Source organism: Peromyscus eremicus, chromosome 1, assembly GCF_949786415.1.
Source record: "Peromyscus eremicus chromosome 1, PerEre_H2_v1, whole genome shotgun sequence".
NCBI lineage: Eukaryota > Metazoa > Chordata > Mammalia > Rodentia > Cricetidae > Peromyscus > Peromyscus eremicus.
In genome coordinates this window covers 117,223,201-117,249,777 of record NC_081416.1, presented here as the reverse complement: position 1 = coordinate 117,249,777, position 26,577 = coordinate 117,223,201, and the positions used below count along the sequence as shown (strand labels likewise).

The 26,577-nt window shown below is 51.8% G+C and overlaps 1 protein-coding gene across 1 annotated transcript in view; it reads left to right on the top strand.

Annotated features, from left to right (window-relative positions):
* Window positions 1–740: 740 nt before the first annotated feature.
* Window positions 741–26,577, top strand: part of Alpk3 (alpha kinase 3) — a 44,507-nt gene continuing 18,670 nt past the window's right edge. The window contains exons 1-4 of the mRNA XM_059269413.1: window positions 741–883; window positions 10,336–10,493; window positions 18,450–18,567; window positions 19,137–20,412. Of these exons, the coding sequence (XP_059125396.1) occupies window positions 741–883; window positions 10,336–10,493; window positions 18,450–18,567; window positions 19,137–20,412 (1,695 nt within the window). The remainder of the gene's footprint in view (window positions 884–10,335; window positions 10,494–18,449; window positions 18,568–19,136; window positions 20,413–26,577) is intronic.

Below are 26,577 nucleotides of genomic sequence, written 5' to 3'. Positions count from 1 at the left end.
TCCAAACAGTGGGGACCTGAATACAACAGAGGGATTGCATTCCATGGCATTTTCTAGATGCAGGGATGTGGAAGGAACAGATAAATCCACTGTGGTCGCCCCCAAAAGTAAGCGCCAGGTTTAGGCAGTGCTTAGCAGCTTACACTGGAAATGTTGAAGGATATAATAATCATTTTTCTAGGCATTAGGACTTGGCCCGTTGCCCCCTTCTGACCTTAGGAAAGGAAGCCTGAAGGGGTGGGTCGAAGAGGTTCTAGAAACCTTTGTTAAGCCGCTAATATAGGCTAGATACTGGTAAGGGTTCTGGGGAGACTCGGGATGTGTGCCCAGGAATCTTGGGCTCCTTTGGACAGAGGGGGGTCGCTGATAGAGTTTGTCTAAGTTGGCCTAAAGACCGCTGGCCAGGTGGCCGTCAGTGGGTCCCCTTTCAGGATCTCAACTCTCCTTTGCTCGGGCCTCTTTGCCTTCCTCTTTCTTTCTAAAAGCTTCTCTGAAAACTGGAAGGGAGCCCGAGGAAGGTTGTGGGGAAGCCGGGGTTCTAGGCACCCTCTCTTTCTGCCTCAGGGCTGGCATTCACAGCGTTTCTCTGCAGGCTGCCCTGGCCCTTGGGTCAGGCTGGAGGAGTCGCGCTGGTCCGGGGGAGGGACAGCAGCAGGTGACAGCAGCCTTGGGCTATAAATAGGGGCGCGCGTCAGCGTCGTCGGGCAGGAGCCGGGGCTGGAGGCAGGGGCGGCGGTGGCATGGGGTCGCGGAGGGCCGCGGGCCGGGGCTGGGGCCTGGGTGGACGGGCAGGGGCGGGTGGCGATGGTGAGGACGACGGGCCGGTGTGGACGCCCGGCCCGGCTAGTCGCAGCTATCTGCTCAGCGTGCGGCCGGAGACTAGGTGAGTCGCCCCCCCGGCCCTGGGTCGCCCGGGGCCCCGCTCTGCTGTCCCTTGGGTGGTGGCCGGGTGTGGCCAGGCTCTCAGAAGCGCCCCGAAGCTATGGAAGCCTGGGGTGCGGCCCGTGCCCTCGAGCTTTCTCAACCCTAAGGTCTGGGGACAGAATCGGGCCAGAAGAGACCCTCATGGTACTCTTTTGACCCCTTGAGACCCCGTGTGCCTCAAATGTGCGGCCCAAGAGAGGAGAAAGGCGAGGTTGAGGCTGTTTTACAGGGGCCTGAAGGCTTTTCCTATCTCCCTCACCCCACACCGGGCTACTCCCAGGGCTGAATTCCACTGTTAGTGATAAGGGGATCCAGAGTGGCAGAAATTCCTCTGCTTCGAAGGAGGGGGAGCTGCCGGTGGGTGGGTGTGGGGGAGCCAGTGGAGGCTATTTAGCTTAGAGTGAGAGACAGATCTGTGGGGTAACTCAGGTTCCTCCTCTGGGCCCAGGGCTTCGGCCTTCCAGCACCGTGTTATGTCTGGTTGAGAGGAAGGGGTGCCAGGCGGTGACGGGTGGCCCTGTCTGGGAAACCAGGGAGGGAGTTATGGCTTGAAGCTCTGAGGGAGTCAATGGCCCTGCCCAGTTTCAAGACCGGTGGGGGTTGAGATGTCACGGGAGGGGTGGGACTGAAGAACCCTTCATTGGCCGCCTTGGAGAGAAGGAAGTTTGAAGACTGTTTAGGAGCTGTTATTTCTAGATACAAGGATACACAGACAATAGGCAAGCTTCTGGAAAGACTCCCAAAGACGCAGACACTCAAGAACAAGCAAGCGCATTTGCCCCTCAAACTTCCTGCCCTCTGTGGGCAGCCCCGGCATGTGATAGTGTGACTCTTGGAATAGGTATTATTTCTTAGCACAGAATTTGGCTTGTGTGTTGTGCAGAAGTTGCTTCTCTGAGACACTGTCTGCAGACGTCTGCTCTCAAGAGCACACACACACACACACACACACACACACACACCAATGACATTCAGGAAAAGCCCTGGGCACTTCCTCCTGGATCGGCTGAGTCCTATTGACCTTGGAGTTGGAAAAGTTCATATGTAACCGGAACCTGTTTCTGCATAAAACTCGGCAAATGGTGTCACATGTTTGGGGCAGGGCTGAGGGCTGGTGTTAGTGACTGAGTCAGACTTAACCAGGCTCCTGGGCTGGGGGTGGGGGGTTGGGGTGGGGCTCCCTTCCCACAGTTACTGGCTCGGTGGGACATCGCAGTGAAATGTGGACATTTACTGTAGTCCTCAGCGAAGCTGACTTCCCAGTGAGAGCGTCACGTTTCTCTCACTTGTCGCTGTGACTTATCTGGGCATTGCTTCTTTCTGTGTCTGGCTTTTGTCAATACTAGTGAAGCGAGAAGAGGGAGCAGGATTTTTCTTGGAGATGTAGCAGTGGAGGAAGGGAAGAGAGGATGGATTGGAAGCCAGGCAGAGTGGAGCGGGTTCAGGATCTGGGCTCTGAGGAGCAAGGCTGGAGGCTTGGGCACGGGGCTGCTTCCTGGCTGAGCTTGTGTTAGAATTTTCCAGTGTGCCAGGCCGAGGGCTGCAAGTTAGAAAACTCTGGCTTGAGTCCTCGGACCTCAGTGGGGATGCTGTTAGAAGGCTGTTCTTTGTTCTTGTTGGCTGTTTGAAGGCTTCGGACAGGGGCAGCGGAGAGGGTTTCTCGGGTCTTGGACTTGGGACAATTTTGCCCCTGTACTTCCTCACCTCCTGCCAACTGGCTACAGATGCCCCCACACCTCCACACCCCCCCACCCTGCCCCCATGGGTCCTGACAAGAGCAGCCAGGTTTGTTTGGCTCTGGATGAGACCATGGGGGGCGGCGGCGGCGGCAGGGGGGGGGGAAGGGGAGAAAAAAGAAAAAGAAAGACAAGAGAAAAGGAAAAGATTGTGAAGTGGGCTGAACGGGGTGGGTGGAGGGACAGTTCCCAGGACTATGGGAAGGTCTGACTTGTGCTGGAGGAGGGAGAACTGGGTTCCTCAAATGCCTGTGGGGGCGGAGGGAGCCCAAGACACAAAGAGAGGGGTCGCTTGAGGACTTTTCTAGCTGTGTTCAGCTCCAGCCCAGCTGAGAGCCCTGACTAACCCTAGGTCCTGGCTGAGAGGCAAGTTCTGCCCTCACTCAGTTTGGGTCCAAAATATTCTGGGTCTGCCTTTCTGTAGATCTGTGGTGGATCTTTGTTTGTTTGTTTGCTTTTGTTTTTGAGACAGATTTTCTCCGTGTAGCCCTGGCAGTACTGGAACTCGCTCTGTAGACCAGGCTCACCTTGAATTTACAGAGATCCACCTGCCTCTGCCTCTGGAGTGCTGGGATCAAAGGCGTGTGCCAATGCCACCACCTGGCTTGCTATGAGGCTCTTAAGACACCCTTCCCAAGGGCTCTGAGACAGGGCTTTCCCTGGGAGCTATGGACAACTGCCGTATGACTGGGGCTCCAGAATCTGTATGTGTTCCATACTTCCTGCCTGCCCATGATCCTTGGGGAGATTTCTAGTCTCGTGTCAGTTCAAGGATATTTTGCCGCTCACTGAGGTCCCACTTGGCTGTCCTATCTGGTGGACGATCTCTTTGCTCATCCAGCTGTGAGGACCTCACCTCTCTAGGGAAGTAGTATGTGGATAGGCTATAGTACTTTAAATAATAGAAGCTGAGAGTAAACAACAGTGACTGACTAGCTTTTGTGTGGCACTCAGAAGCTCTCAAGCTCCTGGCCTCTTGTTTCCGGAATGCCCTGATCCTGGTGGGCTCTTAGGAGCAGAAGGGCTGTGGCATTACTGCAGACCACTTCGAAACAACCTCTGCTGCTCCTCTTGGGTAAGGCAGGTTGTCTAGGGTGTTAGGGAAACTAAGGCATTGGGCTGGAACTTACTAGAGGCCTTTTATGTCCCAAAATAGATGAAAAGCAGAGCGATGGGAGGCCCCCAACTTCCATGCCTGCCCTGGCTCTTCCAGGTCTATTTGCTCCTTTAGAAGGAGCACTTTGCTTTCTGGGCCCTGAATTCCTGTTCTGCAATGGGACCATGACCAGAACTCTAAAGTCCTTCCACTCCAACATTAGATGTCTCTGACCTTCCCTGCCCCACCCCATGCTCTACACACCCAGAAGCTTCTCTGCTGGCATAGTCAGTCAGCTAGGCCTCAACAGATCTTCTGCCTTTTGAGGACCAGGTACCTTTGGAGGCCTCAGATTCTTCTTGCCTGATTAACATGTAAGGTAAGGGGCTGGAGACATGGCTCAGCAGTTGAGAGAGAACTTTTTTAGAGAACACAGATTTGGTTCCCAAGATCTAAGCGGGGCCACTCACAACTGTCACTGTAGCTCAAGGGATCTGATGCCATCTTCTGGCCTCTGATGGCATCTGCACACATCTACACATCCTCTTCAGCCCATACACATAATTAAAAATAATAGAGTCAGGCTGGAGGGATGGCTCCATAGTTAAGAGTGTGTGCTGCTTTCAGAGGATCTGGCTTGGGTTCCCAGCACCCACACTGGGTGGCTCAAAACCACCTGTTTTGAGGGGATCCGATGCCTCTGTCCTCTTAGGGCACTTGTACACTCACATACACACACATGTGCAAATCATTTTAAAATAATAAAAGTAAAACCTTAAAAAAAACACAAAACATTAACACACAAACATGTAAGATGTGGCTGAAAGACAATGGGGCCAAGAAACAAAACCTCACAAACAGCCCGAGAGGCATGGAGAGGACACCCTGTTTCCACTCAGTCTCTTGCCCACGTGGAGGTGGAACCTGTCATTTTCCGTCGTAAATTAGAAAGCTGGCCCAGTGCCTCTCCTCCGAGGGAGGAGGTCCAGACTCAAGGGGAAATCTCTCAATTCCAAGGAGACGGACAAAGGCCGTTCGTGGTCAGGAAAGACTAGGGTTGCCAGTGCTAAGGGCGCCTCTGCCCACACAGCCTCCAGAGGATTTTTAAAACTCCCACCTGCGGTGTGTGCCCTCTTCTGGAGCGGCAGCCTGCGGGGACGGGGCAGGACCCTTCCTCCTTGAAATGCTCTCCCTTTTCTCCTCCTCCACCTCCTTCTCCTCTCACAGACACAGTCACAATTATCCACTGTACGCCCAGCACTACGTGAAGAGCCATAGAAGTTACAAAAAGACCTAGATTTTAAGGCTGTGCGGCAGGGTTTAGCCGAGCGGAAGAAGGGAGAGGAGTGGTAGCCTTGGGTGTGGCCGTGTTTGGATGGGCTTGGCTGCCCTAGAGCCCGAGTGTTGGAAGGGACTGTAAGAAGACTTTGGACCTTAACTGTTGATGTGAGTTGAGTCTGGACAAATGGGCCATAGGTGTACCGCAGCGTTTCCCAAGTTTGGTGGTGTATGCCTGTAATCACAGCACTTGGGAGGCTGAGGCAGGAGGATCACTGTGAATTCAAAACCACTTCTGGCTACACAGGAAGTTTGAAGCCAGCCTGGGTTACATCGGACTTTGTGCCCCCCAAATCAACCAAATAAGCAAACAGGGTAACAAAACCAAAACCAAACCCAAACAACAGCCTGTGAGAGGATCATGGGATGGGGGTGGGGAGCACTGTTAAGTGTGGAACTGTCAGGATAAATTGGAGCACAAGGACAGAGTGTTAGAAAAGGAGAAAGAAGTGTTGGTTGGATTTGTGGGAACAGGAGAAGGAAGAGCTCAAGATGGCAGGTTTTTTTTAAAAAAAATAATTTTATTTAACTTTATTTTATGTGCATTGGTGTGAAGGTGTCAGATCTCCTGGAACTGAAGTAACAGACAGTTGTGAGCTGCCATGTGGCTGCTGGGACTTGAACCCGGGTCCTCTGGAAGAGTAGCCAGTGCTCTTAACGGCTGAGTTATCTCTCCAGGCCAAGATGGCAGGTTTCGAGCTTAGGAGTTTGGAAGAATGTTGGTGGCATCCACATAACCCAGGCGCAATGAAAGAGAAGGGACCAGTTATCAAGAGATGGGAATGTAAGCTTCCCTGAGTGCCACTGAGCAGGCTTAGGGTGCCATAAAGAAGGGTAAAGTGAAGGGGTGTGGGTGGGTGGGATGGCCCTTGCCATCTCCCAAAGACTTGGGGTCTACGGAGGAAGCGGTCCAAGTCGGCTCAACACTGAAGGGCTGGTGCTCCACTTAAGCATGGGTCTGGCTCCCTAAGGGAGGATCAGGCCCTGTCCTGTGCCCCAGGTCCCTGAGCAGGAAGCGATGCTGGACTGAGGAGCTGAGTGTCTCTAGCTCCTGCTGAATTAACTGCTCTGTTTTCCTTCTCTTGGCTCCCCCAGCCCCTTTGCCTTGCTCTTTAACCACACTTTAACACATTAATGGTGGGTCTTCTCCAAGCCTGTGCGGGGATTCCCAGGAATGAGGCTGCTCTCCCTCAAAGGCAAGAATTGAAGCAGCAGTTACCCCCAGGCTGGTATGCTGTGGGCGGGGAACAGGCATAGGTCTCCCTCTGGGGAAAGAGACATATGTCTGACGTACACCTTTCTCTCAAAGCACACCCGCCAGGGACCTCCATCCTGCCTAACCGATTTCCTGGACTCGGCTGCATTTAACGAGCTCTTGGTTTCAGATATATTGGTGGCCAGTGGTGAGGCCTCTCGCTGCTAACCGGAGCGGCCAACTAAGACAGCTGGTTCCTTTTAATAGAAGGGCTTCTGGGCCTCAGATGGTGGCCGATTAATACTTTGTGACTGTTGTTGACTTTGCCTCCTCTCCTTGCTTTTGGGCCTAATGATTCCATTTACTGTTTTTGCTTAGCTTATCAAGCAACCGGTTGTCTCACCCCAGCTCTGGAAGGTAAACGCACATTGCATTACGTTCTTCCGACTGCTTCTGAGAGGCCTCGAGAGGCCGCTGGGTGACTGCTTGCACACTAACCAGGCTGCATGGGGTGATGGGGAGGGTGTCAGAGGGTACTCACACGGGCATGGGTCTCACAGGGACCGGAGTTGACGCTTGCATGGGCCTGGGTCTCAGGAACGAAGATGTGGGGAATTGCCGCTGAGATGCCTGCAATGTTAGCCCTCTGCCTTTGGAACAGATACCATGGGGACACAGCAGGCAACCACCAGCCACAGGAGCCACATGTCCAGCTCTGATGCCTTCTCCATCTTCCTGTACTAGTGGCCCTGCCTTTTACATTTTTCCTCAGCCATCCTGTAACTTCACCTGCTACCTTTTCTTCCTTTGAATTTTCCTTTCCATCGACCCCTCCCTACCCCCCCCGGAGACTCAGAACTCTGTGAGATCAAAGAAGACCACCTTACTATCCTGCATATCCTCTGACTCTGGAGCCAGCTCAGAGCCTGAGCAAGTCTGTGGTGAAGGCTTGCCAGCTGAAGAACTCCCCTTTCACCTGCCAGGCTGGAGACAGCTCCCTAGCTCTGGCTGAACTGACTGTTACCATCAGGGTGGAACTGTTTCCTGGCTGCTTCTCACCTCTTGGGTCCCATCCCAGACTGGGAGGTTTGGGGAGAGTTGTCCCGTTTTTTTTACACAGAGGAAGATTTCTGACGAGCCAACTGGTTTCTGAATAGTTCATCATGTCTTCAGGCATGATTAGTCAGGTCTTAGGGTGTGCTCGCTCCTTGACCAAGGAAACGTCTGGGAGGAAGAGCGGATAGCCCAACGGATTCAGTAATGTGAAGAAGTACCAAGAGGTACCTGGGGACTCAGAGGGAGGGACTAGCACACCCAAGGGTAGGGTTAGGCTCCTTTGAACATCATGGAAAACAGTGATTCTGGGGTTCTTTCAAGATACATAGTAGCCCATGAGATCATTCAAAAGTCATAGAATTGGACGGACTTGGAACTGTCGTGGTTGGAAAGACTGTTACCAGATGTGTGCGGATCTCCTGTTTCCTTAGGTGCTGGATAGGATACACCTAGAGTCTAACTCACAGCAGAGTGGAGGCCAGGCAGAAAGCTGTGACAGCCAGGAGCCGGGTAACAGTCAACAGAACACAGCAGTGTAGAGTGACTCTCCCTGTCCCGGCCTGGTCTACACAAACAGTTGCAGGCCAGCCGAACAAACCCAAAGTCCCCAGAGAATAGGTAGGAAGACGCCTCAGCAGGCCGGGGCGCTGCCTTGTCCTTCAAGTCTGTGACCTGTGTCCAATCTCTAGAACGCACGTAAAAGCTGAAGGGAAGAAAACTGCAAGTCGTCCCTGAATGCCACCTGTCTGCTGTGGCGTGTTTAGGCCCCAAGCGAGTGCTCTCTCTCTCTCTCTCTCTCTCTCTCTCTCTCTCTCTCTCTCTCTCTCTGTCTCTCTCTCATATTCCCCCACTCCCACTTTCTCTTTCACACACTCTGTCTCTCTCTCATACACACAAAGCAAATACATAAATTTAATAAAGCCCCAAGTCTGCTTCAAACAACAAGCAAAAAAACAAGCTCAAGTTATGTAATGTAATGAGGATTAACAGCAGTTGGGCTATATTTGGCTTAGAACTTTCTAGAACGTTCAAGTCAGAAATTGCTATGATATGATAGGAACAAGAAACATTTTCAAATAGGGTACAGTGGTGCATGTCTTTAATTCCAAAACTTGGGAGGCAGAGGCAAGTGGGTCTCTGTGAATTTGAGGCCAGCCTGGTCTACATATTGAGTTCCAGGACAGCCAGGACCACATGGAGAGATCCTATCTTAAAAAGGAAGAAGAGGAAGATGAAGAGGAGGAAGAAGAAAAAGAAGAAGAAGAAGAAGAAGAAGAAGAAGAAGAAGAAGAAGAAGAAGAAGAAGAAGAAGAAGAGCAAAGAAAAAGAAACATTTGAAACGTATTCAGGGTTGTAAGTCACAGCTACTTGGAAGGCTGAAACAGGTAGATCACAAGGTCTAGACTACATACAACATGCTGTCTAAAAAAAAAGAAAAGAAACATTTCCGGCTGTTATATTCTAAGTGTTCAGGGAGTTGAGAGCCCCCATCCCAAAAGGTTCTCTATTTCTGAACAACTTAAAGAGGAAAGAAAGGAGCTTATCCTACTCGACAGTTGATGTCTCAGGGAGAGGATGCTGCAGAATGCTACCGAATGCTCCTTGCAGGCCTGGCTCAGTGTTCAGGTGTCTGATAGGGATATCCCCATCCTGGGTGGACCTTAGAGGTCGGACTCAAATGCCTGGGTGTCTGCATCCCTAGACACCTTACTTGATTCAAAACATTTTCTGGGATTCAAACCTTCTCTTAGAACTCAAGTGCAGAATAATGCTTACAGAAAAGATACGTTGACCATAGAGTCTTCTCCCTGCAAAGTATGTAGGGTTATACCACACACTCTCACTCTGTATTTGCTAGAGAGTCATGAGCAGGTGAATATGGCTCTTGGGGTCGATTCCTTCCTCTGAGGCCCAGAGAAAGGCAACTTGGAATGATCTACCTTTCTCCATGGTTCCTTCTGCTTCTGTTGACTTTCCCTTCACGGTCCCCACTGCTGCTCACAAGGGGTGTGTGCCCAGGGAGGGGAGGAGGGCTGGGCACAGCTTGTGCACCACACAGCCTGGCTCTGTGGTTGAGCTTCATGCCTGGGAATGCACTGTCTTTGCTGGCCCATGAAAGGGGTTGGCACCTAGGCTTGCTTCCTGTGCCCAGGAGGGAGTGGACTGTAAGCCCCGAGGATTGTTGGTGAGTTTGGGGTCGACACAAGAAGCCCATAGATGTGACTGAGTCCTGCAAGAGGGTCTGACTCTACTGCAAGGGAGCCAAGGGTTGTGGCTTTTTCAGAAGTCTGTCTGTTTGTGGCTCTGCCGTCCCATACAGCTGCCAGCTTTTGTCTTCGACTTCCCCACATGGTGTCCATAGAAGGAGCAGAGGAGCCACAGCTGGCCTGCTAGTGCCATCCCATAGTTCCATGCAGCATCAACATTCATTTGATAGTCCGTAGAGTAGAGTCCCCTTAAGGGCCAAGGCCCCTGGCATTGCCAGCTCGTTCTTCATCTACCGTGGCCTATGCTCACAAATGCTGGTGCTTTTCTTCGGAATCCGAGCTCTACGATACAGTTCCATGCCTTCAGGACCTCTGAATCCTTGAGGGCTGGCCGGCTTCTCCCTCTTCGGTATGGCTGTGCGATGCTAGGGCTCCGTCTCTGAGACGTGTGTGTCTCCCACACACCAGCTTCCCTGGAGATGTAATGGAGGGTGAAGCCAGCTCCCTCCCATCCCTGACTAAGGATCAATGGGGATATGTAGAATGGTGGTCTGGTGTGCTCAGGAGCCTGCCTGGCCTATTGCCTGCCTCTTGCCTATTGCAATGGCCCTGGGTCAAGATTGCCTTCAGCCCCTTAGTGCCCACCCCTAACCTGGCCAGGAAGCCCCCGCACTCTTGAGTGAAGACTTGCTCAGGTATAACCAGGAACTTTGGCCACAGGCTGACTGGTAAACATGGTAAGGCTTACACTCGGGCAAGGCCAGGCCAGGGTGTACTTTGTAGGGAGGGCTCCTCTAAATGTTTTTTTGCTTTTTCTAGGAGCACCTTCTGCTCCATCATTGCTCAGCTCACAGAAGAGACCCAGCCACTATTTGAGACCACACTCAAGTCCCGGGCTGTGTCTGAAGATAGTGACGTCAGGTTCACCTGCATTGTCACAGGTAATGAAGCTATTGATACGGCCCCTGCCGGGTTTCTGCACAAAGCGGGGGACCAGGAGGATAGGATGGGTATGGAGGGGTGGTAGATTATGGGTACCAAACTGAGTGGTTTGGCTTTAGCTCCCCCACCCCACAACTCTGTGTGTCTCTTCCGCTGGAACCGTGTGTGTGTGTGTGTGTGTGTGTGTGTGTGTGTGTGTGTGTGTGTGTGTGAGGGTTGAGGATGTGGCTGAGAATGTGGCTCAGTAGAGTGCTTGCTAGCATACATGAAGCCCCAGGTTTCTCCTCATGAATCTGGCATAGTAGTTTGTGTCTGTAATCTCAGCACTTGGAAGGACAAGAAGTTTAAGGTCATTCTCAACTACATAATGAGTTTGAGGCCAGGGTGGGCTGCATGAGACCTTGTCTCAAAAGACAGAAAACAAATACGATAAGCCTCCAACTGTGCTCAGCAAAGTTCCTCCCCCTTCAAGTAGACTCACTTATTGATGAGCGATCTTTAAAGTTAGCTCCTGAACATACCACTTAATAGTTGAGCCATTTGTGACTTGGGAGTATTTAGCCTGACAGACAGTAAATCGTAGTTATTCTGACCATAGACCCGGGAGGCAAACTGCCTGGCTTGGAATCCTTAGACTCAGTATGTGGTGCTGAGCAGGTTGCTATGAGCATCATAGCATTATGAGCGTGAGTGAGTGAATAGCTGCTTAGCCATTGGAATAGCACCTGGCACATAGTGTCAGGCATCAAGACGGGTCTCTTTCCACTGGTTCCCTGCTGGGGTTTAAGTAGGACACCCAGTGGTGCCCCTTAGCAGCAGGGATTAGGCGTGCTGGGACAGTGACTCCAGGCACTGTTCCTTCCCCACGCCACCCAGTACAGCCTCCCTCTGCACCACCCTGACCTGCCTCAAGGCCTACAGGACATTTGCTGTCAGCTGCACTCACCATTTCAAAGGGCCCACACTCACAGGCCTCCAAGACCACCCCCCCCTTCTTAAGTTAGTCAAGGGCGTGGGTGGCTTCCAGCTGTCACAGTCCCCCATCCTGGGTGGACTTGTTTAGCCCAGCCAGCTAGACAGCTTCTTTGGGGTTGGTTTTTTCATGGGTAGTTGTCCCATTTACCAGGATTGTCGGGCACATGTGCTAGAGGGACACCGACTCCCTGTATCCTTTATCTTTGTATGACGTGGTGTGTTGCAACTCAATTCTTCCAAACCCCGTGAAGTAAGTGCTATTGTTAGCCCGGCTTTGCAGAGGACGAAGCTATGAGAGGCTAGGTGAGCCGCCCAGGTCACGATGAGCTAGTTGCCTTTGCCTTGTGCGCTGCCTATGGCTGAGTCTCTATGGCACTGCCCATGCCAGAGTCTCTACAGCACTGCCCATGCCTGAGTCTCTATGGCACTGCCCATGCCAGAGTCTCTACGGCACTGCCCATGCCTGAGTTTCTGGCATCGCCGCACCAATGGTTCCCTAGAAAATAACCTCACTCCACACTTTCTCATATGCCGCTTCATATAGAGTATGAAGTGCTTGCAGAGCATGCTGAGGCGGTGGAGTTGTCTTCCAGCACCGTATAAACCTGTGGTGGGGCTTTCCTGTGATCCCAGCACTCCGCGAGTGGAGGCAGGGGGATCATGAGTTCAAGGTCATCCTCCGTTACACAGCCAGTTTGAAGCCATCTTGGCATGCATGAAACCTGTCTCAAAGAAAATTAAATTTTATTTTATTAAACTAATATATGTATGTAGTTTAAGGTTTTAAATTATACTAAAAGATATTTATCAAAATACGGCCATTTATCCTTTCCACCAATCTGTCTTCCCAGAACCTGGGATTGGAGGTATGACCTACCATGTCTGTTTGTTGTTCTTGCTGGTTTTTAAGATAGAATCTCACTATGTATCTACAGCTGGCCCCAAACTCTCTATACAGACCAGGTGGGTCTTGAACTCACAGACAGCCGCCTGTCTCTGCCTCCCGAGTGCTAGGATTAAAGGCGTGTGCCACTGCACTCAGCAGTTTTTTGTTTGTTTGTTTGGCTTTGTCTCAGGACAGGGTCTTAATGTGTAGCCTAGGCTGGCCTCAAACTGAGATCTTCTTGCCCCAGCTTCCTGAGTGTTGGGATTACAGGTGTGCATGTACAAGGCCCAGCATTCTGTTTTTAAAGACATTTTCATCTTCCTTCTGACCCCTGTACCCCTAGTCACCAGTTCCAGTGCCCTCTGGGGGGTTTCTGGCTAGTTCTCCATTTCTACCACTTCTAAACTCAGGGCTTGGCTCTCTTGAGGGTGCTGTCGCGGTACTTGCCTGTCTGCTTCCTATTTACAAAGATTTTAGTTCCCATTTCTCTTCTTGCTTGTTCGCCCCATTAGTGTGTGTGTGTGTGTGTGTGTGTGTGTGTGTGTGTGTGTGTGTGTGTGTGTGTTCTTGCATGCGTGCACAGTCTCCCTGCTCCTTCGAATGTTCATTCTGCTACCTAGAAGCCACCGCTGCTTTGCCTGGCCAGTCCCTTTTGCTCCAAGGCCGTCTCCAGCACTTTCAGGAGGGCTCCTGCTCCCTCCTCCACGGCCCGGTTACCTTGCCCTCCTCCACAGCCCGGTTACTTTGCCCACCAATGCCTTTCTCCAAGAGCATGAGATCAGCAAGGCCAGGGTGCACAGGGGACTTGTTGGTGCCTCTCTGGAGTTGCCACAGTACTCATTTGCCACATGACCTGGCTATGGTGATGACCAAATTAGTGTCTCTTCCACTTGGCTCAACTCAGTTGCAGCTTGCGGGACAGGGGGCAGCAGTATCTGTTGTGGGGACCTGTATGGGGAGCCTCAGCAAAAGCAGGCAGGCATCAAGGGTGTCCTGGCTTCTAAGAATCAGTGTGGACTTGCCAGACACCAGTTTGGTGTACAGAATCATGGGACAGTTTATTGAGTGCTCCCAATTTCCTCACGGGAGTAAGCCTTTTCCTCAAGCCCAGTCCAAAAGAGCAATTAAAGAAGTACTGTTATTGTTTGTGTGTGTGTGTGTGTGTGTGTGTGTGTGTGTGTGTGTGCGCGCGCTCGTGATATGTGTTTGAGCATACATATCAAAGCACATGTGTGGAGGTCAGAGGACAGCTTTCAGGAGTCAGTTCTCTCCTTCCATCCTGGATTCCAGGGATTGAGCTCAGGTCATTAGGCTCACATAGCAAGCGTTTTAAAAACACTGAGCCCAAAGGAATAATTTTAAAAACTACATCTTATTTTAATGTGTGTGTGTGTGTGTGTGTGTGTGTGTGTGTGCATGTGCCATAGTGCTTGTGTGGAGGTCAGAGGACAACTTGTGGGGGTCGATTCTGTCTTTCCACCATGTGGGTCCTAGGGATGGGACTCTGGTTGTCAGCAGGATAGGAAGCACCTTTATCAACGAATCTATGTCATGGGCCTCAGGGGCAATTTTTTTTTTTTTTTTAATCCCTGCATCTCACGATGAGCAGCCCAGGCCATGGTCTTCTGCTGAGGAGCAGCTGCCCACTGAGCTGGTACCATTTTCGGGGCTCTGGGCAGCTCTAATATCCACGATTTCATCACTGCTGTCCTTCCCCTCCACGTCCCCGCACACATCCCCAATCTCAGCTCCTTCAGCTTTCTGTAGCAGATTAGACCATGGTCGCCATGGTACCACTGTATACCAGAAACAAACAAGGAGATGTAGGTTGTAGGAAATGGGGAGGGAGGAAATGGAGAGGGCACCAAGAACTAGGCAGACAGGGTCAGACATTAGGTCTCCTCAGTTTGGAGGTGTTCCTGGCTGTTCAGTGATGGAGACTGGTCTCTGTGTCCCTGGCTTCTCTTGGTGGATGCTGGGGGACCACATCATCCTGGCAAGGGTAGATGGCTCAGGGCCTGACTCTAGGGCCTCACTGGGCACAGACAATGCTTTCCTCTGTTTGGACCTTTGTCCTGTCGAGGAAGACTGCCCTGTTCACTCACTGGCCTTTCCGGAAGGGACCCCTGCAGACGTGGACAGGGAACCTAGGACCTCCAGGGTTCTTCTCACTCACAGTGGGAGAATGGCAGATGGTGGACCTATGCTGGACCCTGCTTCCTGGATCCTGCAGGCCCCTTTAGGCTGGAATGCTGCTGTCTAGAGACTGCTCTTTTCATACGTACTCTCTTGACTCTCTTCAACCCTGGGGTATACTCTATGTTGGGGCGTGTATGTACGCATATGTGCATAGTCACATGTTGAAGTGGAGGAAGGGAGCTTCAGAGGTAGGCAGATTGAACCAAGGGACCTAATCTGTAGTAAGAACCACCGTTCTTTCAGTAAATAATTTACTTTTATTTTTTGGTTTTTCGAGACAGGGTTTCTCTGTGTAGCTTTGCGCCTCTCCTGGAACTCACTTGGTAGCCCAGACTGGCCTCGAACTCACAGAGATCCGCCTGGCTCTGCCTCCTGAGTGCTGGGATTAAAGGCGTGTGCCAGGGGAAGGACACTGGCTCAGGTTCCATTTTGAACTCTTCTGGCCAGAGCTCTGTCTCTCTGTGTGTATACATGCATACCTGCCCAGGAGTATGTACAGCGGAGTGAAGGACCTAGCCCTGTCCGGCTTTTGTGTATTTATATAATATAGTTCACATTGGCCAAGGGCTAGCCAGCGTGCTCCCCAAGCAAATTCGCTTTCAAAGCCCTAAATTGTCTGCTTGATCCCCGTTGTGCGCAGAATCATAAGCAGCTCCTGTGGGGAGCGAGGCCGCAGCTGTGAGGCCATTCCTCCTCTTCGCCCGCTCCGGCCTCTCTGGCCTGGAGGCTGAGGATGTATGTCCTGGGCAGGTCACGAGGCACGTCTAAGGCCCTGGTGGATGAGATCATCTCACAGGATGGTGAGCACCTGCGTTGGCCCTGACCCCGGGTGCAGTGATGTAACCGGGGGCTTTAGCGCGCAGTGGAAACACAGGGCTCGGTTTACAGCCCAGTCTGTTCCTGGCCGGGCCAGCCCTAGCCTCGCCTCCCTGCTGCTGTGTGCCAGCCTCGCCTCCCTGCTGCTGTGTGCCAGCCTTGCCTCCCTGCTGCTGTGTGCCGTTCCCTGGCGTGCCCTTCGCTTTTCCTCACATGCCGCCATGTCGGGCATGCCCTTCCCACCGCCTTTTGTTCACTGTTCACTCCTCTACTTTGCTCAGCTAACAGACTGAGTAACTGCTGGGCAGGCACTGTCTCGGGTGGAGGAGACACGGCGGTGAACAAAGGGTCCTTCCTGCCCACGGTGGTGAACAAAGGGTCCTTCCTGCCCACGGCGGCGAACAAAGGGTCCTTCCTGCCCACGGCAGTGAACAAAGGGTCCTTCCTGCCCACGGCAGTGAACAAAGGGTCCTTCCCGCCCGCTGGGGTCTGGACTCTAGCAGGGGAGGTGGCCAAGGAGCTCGGCTTTTATGGTGCCATGATTAGTAGGAGGAAGGGGGCGCACGCACCTGTGGGAGGAAGGGGCCGTCTTCCGAAATTCTGCTTAGTCTTTGGGTCTAGATCAAGTGTCACTCACTCCGAGGCTCCACCAAATCCTCAGCCAAGGAGCTCGCTTCCTTCTCTGGATCCTAGGCTCTTCCTACACTGTTGATGTCATCATCTGTAAATATTTACTTACTGTGGGTTGCATGCCAGGCACTATTCTAGGAGCTGGGGACACGGCGGCGAGGAACACTGATAAGTCCCCGCTGCCGTGAAGCTGACATTCCATGATGGACAGGGCGCACACCAGCTAACAAGCTCGGTGTGTCATGTGGCAGTGTGCGCTAGGAAGAAACGATCATAAAAAGGAAATGCTGCGGGGTGTTGGGAAGGCCTCTGTGAGGAGTTAACTGGGAGGCAGAGCTCCTCAGGAGCTGAGGTCCGTCCTCCTGTGCTGTCAGAGTGGACCAGCAGGACTGTGAGGTTGGGGTGCAGCATGCCAAGGGCAGCGCAGTGATAGGGTGTAGACTGTGCGCGCCTGTGTGAGACGGGAGCCCCTGGGGTACCTCGAGAATGGGGGCCTGAGTCTGCTTGTCGTGTTTCCACGGGCTGAAGAGAGGCCAGGATGGAGGCAGTCATGTCAGCGAGGAAGGTCTCCCTGGAGGGCACCAGGCTGTGACAGGAAGTGGTCAGATTCTGGATCTGGTCCCAAGGGAGAGCCTTAGGACTGTCTGGCAGAGTGGACGTGAGGAAAAGAAAGGGACAAGAACGACCCCATGCTTTGGCCCGAACCACACTGGGGGGACAGATTGTGTCCACTTACTCAGCTGTGTGCGAATTGTCTTGAGACAAGAATAAGGGGTCTGTTGTTCACACCTGTCACCTGTCAGACCTTCCAGTGCAGATACAAATATCAAGTCAATGATCCAGGTCAGGAGTTGAGGGGAGAGGGCTGGGCTGGAGATGTGGCCACGTCAGGGGTCCTTGCTGCTCCTGGACCAGCTAGAGCCAGTCAGTCTGGGAAGTGAGCAGTGATTTAGCCATGTGCAAGTCACAGGTGACCATGGTGGATGGTTCTGGTGTATCAAAGGGAACAGGAGCAGGGCTGGAAGGTGTGGAGAAAGCTCTGTAAAAGATTTCTATGGGCTTGTGTGTGGTGGTGCACGCCTTTATCCCAGCACTCAGAAGCAGAGGCAGGCAGATCTCTATGAGCTCAAGGCCAGCCTGGTCGACAGAGTTCCAGGACAGCCAGGGCTACAGACAAAGACTCCACAGAGAAAGTCTCAAAAACAAAACAAACAAAACCCCCAAAGCCGACAACAAAATAAAAATAAATAAATAAATAAGCCAATAAATAAAAGATCTCTCTCCTTTGTTCTTTTTCTTTTGAGACAGGGTAGCCTCTCAATTCTATAGCCAAGGCTAGCCCGAAACTGTAGGCATGAACCACCATGCCATGTTTAGAAGTGGGATTTGGAAGTGCGTTGGCTTCTCTCCGTCTCGGGTTAGTGCGGTTCCCTGATGTGGTTCCCTAGCTCTCACTGTAAATAAGCGTTATCCACGTCTTAGATTGTGCTTCAGAACAGACTGCCTCACACACTCTTCAGAATTCTATGTCCAGGTGCTCAGTCAGGAAAGGGCTTGCCCTCCAAGCGAGGAGTCCCCAAGGAAGGGACTGGTAGGTCCCTTTTATTTTGTTTTGTTTTGTTTTTTTGAGATAGAGTTTCTCTGTGTGGCTCTGGCTGTCCTGGAACTCACTTTGTAGACCAGGCTGGCCTTGAACTCACTGAGATCCATCTGCCTCCCAAGTGCCACCTGGCGCCTGATAGGTTCTTTAATTAACCTCATTACGGTGTGTGTGTGTGTGTGTGTGTGTGTGTGTGTGTGTGTGTGTGTGTGAGTGAATGGGTGGCTAGGCAGATCAAAAGTGAGTGGATGGATGGGTGGGTGTTTTAGTTCTGTTGTCAAAGGATACAGCATAGGAACCTGAATGAAAGGAGGGGACGCAGCCGAGATGGGGTTTGGAGAGGAGACCTATCAGGTAGAGTCCTTACTATATGTGAGGATATTGAATGACCCATTATAGAAAGGAAGCATGTTATTCCCAGTTATCAGTTGCTGGAAATCCCTCACCTCTTCCTACTAGAAAGCTGAGAAGTCAGCCAGGAGTTGGTGGTGCAGGCCTTTAATCCCAGCACTCGGGAGGCAGAGGCAGGCCAGATCTCTGTGAGTTCGAGACCAACCTGGGCTACAGAGCGAGTTCCAGGACAGGCTCCAAAGCTACACAGAGAAACCCTGTCTCAAAAACCAAAAAAAAAAAAAAAAAAAAAAAAAGAACTGTCTTCCTTCCAGCCAGAGGGGAAATGCTTTCTTCTTTGACACATCCTACGTTCATAAAGTGAGCTGAGCAACAGGGATGGTGTTTCCAGAGGACCTGGGGCATGGGTACTGTCCAGCCTCTTCCGGCAGTGAGGAAGCCCTCGACACTGTGTGGATCCCACCTTAACCTCATTCAATCTCTTGCTTCCTTGTTCAGGATACCCAGAGCCAGAGGTGACCTGGTACAAGGATGACATAGAACTGGACCGTTACTGTGGCTTGCCAAAATATGAGATCACTCACCAAGGCAACCGTCACACCCTGCAGCTGTACAGGTGAGGGAGAAGGGCCTGCCTGGCTCTCTGCCCTCCTGAGGGCCCTCCGCGGGATTCTGCCACCAGACATGGAGTCAGCCGGGTGGAATGCCCAGGCTCTCTCTGCAGTTAGAGGGCAGGGTTCTGCGGCTGAGCTGATCTACCTGGTGAACTGTCTGCCAGTGTCTGGGATCTCCCAAGGCCAGGGTAGGCGTGCTTCTCACAGCCACGTGTCAGTGCAACCAGAGGAGGTCCTGACCCACAGCAACCTTTTCCATGAGGTCAGCAGCCAGAAAAAGCAACAGTGTCATCATAACTGCTCTCGGGGGCTGTGTTGGTCACCTGCTTCTGAAGGGGGCTCTTCTGGGCCCCAGGTCTAATCCCTCCTGGGACAGCATGGCCTTGGTCAGCTGCCACCCGCCCGTGGCCTCAGTTTCCTCCACTGTAACTGAGGAAATTCATGATGCCTAAGGTAGGGCAGGACTTGGATTGGGAGGGAGCACGTGGTCAATGCCAGAGGCTCTGGCTGTGGGGAGGAGGGCTCTCGTCTCCCAGGAGGGAGAGATGGCGCCTCATGCTCCTGCCTCTAGGTGCCGGGAGGAAGATGCTGCCATCTACCAGGCCTCTGCTCGGAACACCAAGGGCATCGTGTCCTGCTCAGGGGTCCTAGAGGTGGGCACTATGACCGAGTACAAGATTCACCAGCGCTGGTTCGCCAAGTTGAAGCGCAAGGCTGCAGCCAAGATGCGGGAGATTGAGCAGAGCTGGAAGCACGGGAAGGAGGCATCAGCGGAGACCGACACTCTTCGCAAGATCAGCCCTGACCGCTTCCAACGAAAGCGCCGACTGAGTGGGGCCGAAGCGGCAGTCCCCTCAGCCCCGGTCAGGGAAACAGAGGAAGGGTCCTCCGCAGCTTGGCAGGAAGGAGAGACTGAGTCTGTTCAGCACCCAAGTTTGGGTTTGATCAACAGTTTTGCTCCCGGAGAGGTACCCACCAACGGGGAGCCGGCCCCAGAAAACGGGGAAGATGGAGAACATGGCTTGCTGACGTACATCTGTGAGGTCATGGAGCTGGGGCCTCAGAACACCCCTCCAAAGGAGTCTGGGGCCAAGAAGAAAAGGAAAGATGAGGAATGTAAGCCAGGAGTACAGAAGCCAGAGTTAGAAAAGGCAGATGGAAGCCAGTGCTCTTCAGAAAATGGCATCCCCGGTACAGACACACCCAATTCCAGTAGAAGAGAGAAACCCACGGATGTGCAGCCAGCGCAGACCCAGCCCAGAGGCAGGATAGCACGGGGGCCTGGGCCTTCTGGAATAGAAAGCACCAGGAAGTCAGCCTCTGTTGTGGGCATTCAAGACAAGGTCCAGGATGCTCCTGCCTCAGCCCCAGCCCTGGCCCTGGCCCCGGCCCCAGCCCCGGCCCCAGCCCCTATACCAAACCCCAGCTCAGAGCAAGTATATTTCTCCCTGAAGGACATGTACATGGAGAGCACCCAGGCAGACAGGCCCAAAGGAGAGGAGCCGCCTCCACCCCCACGTACCAGGGTATCTGGAGAAAGTCCCTCAGGGATGGAGCCTATCAAGGCTAGAGGTGGGAAGGTACCCATGGTCTCTGGCCAGCCCACACCTTCCATGGTGCCCCCGCCCATTAAGCCTTTGAATAGGAAGAGATTTGCTCCTCCTAAACCCAAAGTGGAGCCCACTACCACTGCTTCCTCAAGTCAGGCTCCAGAATCTGTGGCCCAGAGCTTAGGGAAAGGCCTGCCTCCAGCCTCTGCCCAGGTCCCAACACCCCCTGCCCGTCGGAGACACAACACTCGAGATAACCCCTCGCAAGGACGAACAAGCTACAAGACTCCAGGAGAGGTAAGTGTGGAGAGAGTGTGTGGAGGCTGCTCTGGGAAACTGACCTCATGGAAACTCTTGCTGTAAGGGCTTGGCACCCAGTGGGTGGTGGGCTATTAATAGAAGGGGGTGGGGAAGGGCTGGAGTTCCAGCCAGGAGCAAGGGGGCACAGGCATGGCCCTTGCTCGACCATACTCCAGACAGGAACGTGCAGGCAGCATAGCCTGACTGTCTCTTTTTGTCCAAGAGGATACTGAAGCTTCTAGCTGAGGGAGGAGGAGGAAGAAGCCGTTCTGGGGGCCGGGGGAGGGGGGGGGGAGAGGAAGAGGGATCAGTGGAGAGTTTTTTATAGCCATGCTGATGCTCCAGTGCTTCAAGGGGGAGATGAGAGTGTTCCGTAGTGTGTAGCCGTACACACGATGCTCACCAGAAGACTTAAAAAATACTGTATGTTATGACCCAAGCACTTGGGAGACTTCGGCAGGAAGATTGTGAGCCAAGGCTAGCCTGGGATGCATAGTAAGACCTTGTTTCAAAACAAAACGAAGTCACTCCCAGCACCCCTAAAACTGAATGTCTAAGAAGTACTGGTTCATTCTGGTTTCATTTAAGTTTTGGGATGTGGCATACTTATATACCTGGCTGGCAACCCTTAGCGAGGTGTGATCTTGGGCGAGTAATAGTCATAACAATAATAATTCATAGTCATTGCAAGAACTGGGTGCTTAGGAGGCGTGGCGCACATAAACTAAGTGTGATGGCACAGACTCTCCTGTGGTGGGAGAGGGGGGAAAGCTGGAAACAGGAGTCAGTCATTTCTAGGGAATGGGTAGCCAAGAAGAAGACGTGTTTTGTGTGGAGGAGGGGCAGGGATACCCACCTGCCGCGGATAGAGACAGATGGGATTCAGCAGCGTGGAGCTTGAGGAGCAGGATCAAGAGGATGAGAGGTGGGCCAGGGTCTCCCGCTCCGGAGGCAGAGGGACGGAAGACTTACCTAGGACTAGAGTGTTCCATCTCTGGGCAGACAGGAGGAGGACAGTGTTCTCATGAGTGTGGGTGGGATACAATGAATGGGGCACGTTTATACTCAGAATCTATTTCTGTTTATCAAAATCCAGTTTTATTGTGCTGCATCTCTCTCTCTGTTAAATGTAAGTGAAGATGGCTTCTGATTCGGGCAGGAACTACGCCAAGGCTGTTTCTCAGGGGAGAGGAAGCCAGAGTCCTGGCTCTTCTGAGCTGAGGCTTTCTGTGGGAAGTCGTGTTTCTCGTGCGTACAGACAGGACAGATGGTTTTCTGGAACAGTGAAAGGAAACACTCCTTGATTCAGCAGCTTAGGGCAAGGTGGGGAGGAGGGTGTTGGGTGGGTAGCAGAGGCGGGCTTTCCCATGGAGAAAGAACATTCAAGAGGGGAGAAGGGCTCAGTGGTGCCTGGGATGCGGTTTCATTTCAGTGGGTGCTAAGGTTAGGCTGCGGGAAGAGGGGATCAGAAGGCTTTGGAGTGGGACAAATCTCAAAGACCCCACACCATGCTCTGCATCTGTTTATCGCTTTCGCCTGCCTTGTTCGAGGTTCCTGGTGACGTCAGAACCTCAGTGGCTCCAGGAAAGCTCGGTAGGGCTACTCTGTGTCACCCACAGCCACAGGCTGCATAGCAACCTTCCAGAGAAATAGCCCTTGGAGGCCCTGAGGGAGCTCATTTGGGAAGTGATCAGGCTAGCTGCCAGGTGTGTGTGTGTGTGAACTCGGCTTCTGCCTTCAGGGTGGGAACCTCACCCCCAGGTGGCTGTATCTCCTGACAGGAGGGTGGAAGTGCCAGCTCGGCCCTCGCTCGGGTGGGGCTGGTGAGGGCAGAGCAGGCACCTCAGAAGCTGTCGGTACCAGCTCTACTTCTGCCAGAACATTGTCTGGCTTTTATTTTATGTATATAGTTTTGGTAAACATAAAACAATTTAAATATTCTTGTGAAAAATACATTTAACATGTAGATGTATATGCATTTTATTTATTTTGTGTGCATGTACTTGTATGTGCATGTGAGTGTGTGTGCATGTGTGCACGGGTCTGTCACTGAGTGTGTGTGGAGGTGAGAAGATAACTTGCAGGAACCGGGTCTATCCTTCCGCTGTGTAGGTCCCAGAGATGGAGCCCTGGCGTCCCTGGAACTAGTTAGGACAGTAGTGAGGCATCATGTGGATTCTGACTCAAACCCAAGAGCAGGCAGCAAGTTTGCTAGGTGTGGTGGCACACACATTTGATCCCAGTACTTGGGAGGCAGAGGCAGGGGGATTTCCGTGAGTTGGAGGCTAGCCAGAGACCCTATCTCAAAAGACAAAAGCAGTAGTGCTTTGTTTTTAAATCACTGACCATCTTTCCAGACCCTTATTTCTATTTATTATTATTATTGTTATTAGTGTGCGCGTGCGTGTGTGCGTGTGCACGTGTGCGTGTGCGTATCTCTTTTTAGAGCAGTTCATCTCACAGTGTGTGTGTGTGTGTGTGTGTGTGTGTGTGTGTGTGTGTGTACACGCGCATGTGCATATCTCTCTTTAGAGCTGTTCATCCCACAGTGTGTGTGGCGGTCAGAGGACAATCTCAGGAGCTGGTTCTCTTCTTCCACTGAGGGAGCCAGGGATCGAACTCAGGTCACCACCAGGCTTGCACAAGAGGCCCCTTTTGTCTGCTCTGCCTCTGATTTAGTTTTCTATCCTGCCTTCTTTTGTTTGTTTGTTTTAAGATTCTCATTATTTCCTTCTCATTACTTCCTCCATGGTCAAAAAAATTCCACATGATTAGATCTTTAATGCCATAGCAAGAAGATTTTAACCACCTTTTCCGTGTGCCTGGACTTCCCCAGGAGACAGCACAGGCATGAGAATTCTCAGCTGATGCTTTGAGACTTGGGCATGCCTCTCCACCCTCTCTTTAAAAATTGAAAAAAATTATATATATATGTGACTGTTTCACCTGGGGATCCCCTGGAACCGGCAGCTGCAGTAGCTGGGAGACAGCCGGGGAGGAGGGGGGCCTCACGTTTCAATGGGAGAGGCATCTCAGAAGAGGCCAGACTTGTTTGACATCATGGATTTATAGCTCGTGATGTAGTATTAGGAGAAAATATTGAATTATTTAAAATGTAAAGGAATGCCCATAATCTCTTCAGATACAAAGAAAAAATACAAGAAAAAGGATGCCGTTCTAGGAAGAACAAATGAAGCCAAGGTGTCGAGATGAGGCGGTGGGCTGGACAAGGGCTGCAAAGCCACCTGGCCCCACTCACAGCGCCTCAGAGTTCTAGAACCTTCTCCACACTTGCTTTGTGTCTTCTGCACCCCACCCTCTACAGCACTAAGGCTTGGATGAGGGAGAAAGGAGGAAAGAACTAATGTTTGTTGAATACTAGCTTCTGTTAGCACTAGTTAGGTGCTAACTAGCTAGAAGTTCAGACCAACTCCACTATTGAGGAAAGCTAGAAACCATGAGCAAGACAAGAGACGTGTCCTCTTGAAAGCACTGGAGAGCTAACGGAGTGGAAAGTTAGTGGGCCAGGTTCGGGGAGGAGATTGAAACCAAGAATAGTGAGGGCTGGAGAGATGGCTCAGTGGTTAAGAGCACTGGCTGCATGTCCAGAGGACCGGGGTTCAATTCCCAGCACCCACATGGCAGCTCACAGCTGTCTGCAGCTTCAGTTCCAGGGGATCTGACACCCTTAACCAGATATACATGCAGGAAAAACACCAATGCACATAAAATAAAATAAATAAATAAATTACGTGTCTTATAAAAGACCAGTGAGCCCAGGGGCTTGAGAGACGGCTCACCGGGTAAAGAGCTTGTTGTGCAAGCGTGAGAATCAGAGTTTGGATGGGCAGCACCTGTACTTGGGAAATGGAGACGGGATTCCCGGAGCCTTGGTGACTCAAACGTGCTGCAGCCCTCTTGCCTCAGTCTCCCAAATGCTGGATGGAATTGCATGTGGGTGCTTACCATAACCGTTTTGTTTTTTCAAATTATTTCTTAAAATTGTTTCATATATAATATTTAGCAACCTAAGATAAATAGCGGGGGTGAGGTTGGGGGTAGGGAACAGGCCAAAAGAAAAAAAAAAATCAGCAAAGCTGGCTGAGCCAAGTGTGGTGTGGTGGTACACACCTTTAATCCCAGTATTTGGGAGGCAGGAGCAGATGAATCTCAGTGAATTTAAAGTCAGCTTGGTCTACAAAGTGAGTACCAGGCCAGCCAGATTTATGTAGAGAGACCCTGTCTCAAAAAAAGTAACCAAGGCTGGGTGGTGGTGGCACACGCCTTTAATCCCAGCACTCGGGAGGTGGAGTCAGGCGGATCTCTGTGAGTTCGAGGCCAGCCTGGTCTACAGAGCGAGATCCAGGACAGGCACCAAAACTACACAGAGAAACCCTGTCTTGAAAAAAACCAAACCAAACCAAAAAAACAGCAATAACTAACCAAACAAATGAAAGCCTGCTGACCATAGAGCTCCAGCTTTGGGGATTACGAGACATGATTTAAGTTTTTTGAATTATATTTATTTAGTGTGAGTGTGTACTTGTTCATGTCAGAGGACAAATTGCAGGAGTTGATTCTCTCCTTCACTATGTGCGTCCCACACATCGAACTCAGGTCTTTAGGTCTGGCAGCAAGTGTTTTTCCCATGAGCCACCTTGACAGCCCCAGACAGGATTTGTTAAAATTCTACTTGCTGAGTTCAAGGAGGTGGGAAGGTGAGGTTGGGAAGAGAGGTGGGGATGAGGCTGTGTCTCCCTGTGTTAACTCTGTCCAGGTTCCCGGATGTGCCCTGGCAGTTCACACTGACCATCAGCCTAGCTCGGGGACCTCTGGGTCGTGCTGCTGGGAGTGAGCTCACGGCTGGGTGCTCAAGCCTCTGGTGGGCTGTCGTCTGGCCCTTTGGCTGTCTCACTGGTTAGAGCTGGCTGGCAGCTGAGGACATGGCCGTTAACATGGACAGAGAGTTTTCAGAAGCCTGTAGGCTTGAGGCTAGGTCTCCTTGTGACCATGGTGACATGGTGGAGGAGACCAGTTGTCTAGAACTTCGAGGGAGGAGGACATTCTCTGTATTCACAGGGCTGTGGTTCGAACACCATGGGACAGAGCCCTGATGAGGATTTTCGTTTGTTTTCCTCTGAATTCTCTTCTTTGTCCCAGGCAAGGCTCACAGGAGGAATTATGTGGTAGAACTGGGAAATTCCAGAGACGTAGGGATCTAGAATGTTCGGGAGATCATGAAGAGAGGGCGACTTGGGAAAATGACCACTGAGACTCTGAATAACTGACTTTATAAACGCTACACATAGCCGAGTGGTGGCGCACGCCTTTATTCCCAGCACTCGGGAGGCAGAGGCAGGCGGATTTCTGTGAGTTCCAGGCCAGCCTGGGCTACAGAGCTAGTCCCAGGACAGCCAGGGCCACACAGAGAAATCCTGTCTCAAAAAATAAGATAAAATAAAATGAATACACGTTTCTAAACTTGTTCCGAGTTTGAGAATGGATGTAGCTGGGACATGAAGTATTAAGCTGGCCACGTGTGGCACACACAAAGGACAGACCCAGATAGCACAGGCGAGGACTTGAAAATGGACCAACACGAAAACCACAACCTCAGAGGCTTGAATGGAACTTGCTACCTGAACACACTCAAGAAGATTGCCTCCTAGGTAAACTTATTTTGGGGCCAGAGGGATGGATGGCTCAGCAGCTAAGAGTTCTTGCTGCTCCTCCAGAGGACCCGAGGTTGGTTTCCAGCAACAGCTGCCTGTAACTCCAGCTCCAGGGGATCCAGGGTCATATCTATCACATCTCCAACTTCTGGAAACTTTCTTGGCTCCTAGCCATTGTGTCGTCACACTTTCCTGTCAGATGATCCCAACACCTAGCTCCTTTTATTTTATTTTGATTTTTGAGACAAAGTCTCATTATGTAGCTCTGGATGTCCTGGAACTCACTTTGTAGACCAGGCTGGCCTGCTCTGCCTCCAGAGGGCTGTGATTAAAGGTTTTCACCACACCTGACCAAATAACTTTGAAATGAGGATGAGCTGGTAGGATCAGGAGTTCAGGGTTTCTCGGCTATAACTGAGTTCCAGACCACTGTGGACTGCAGAGTGAGACCTTGTTTCAAAAACAAAAACAAAATAAACCGGAAGAGGAA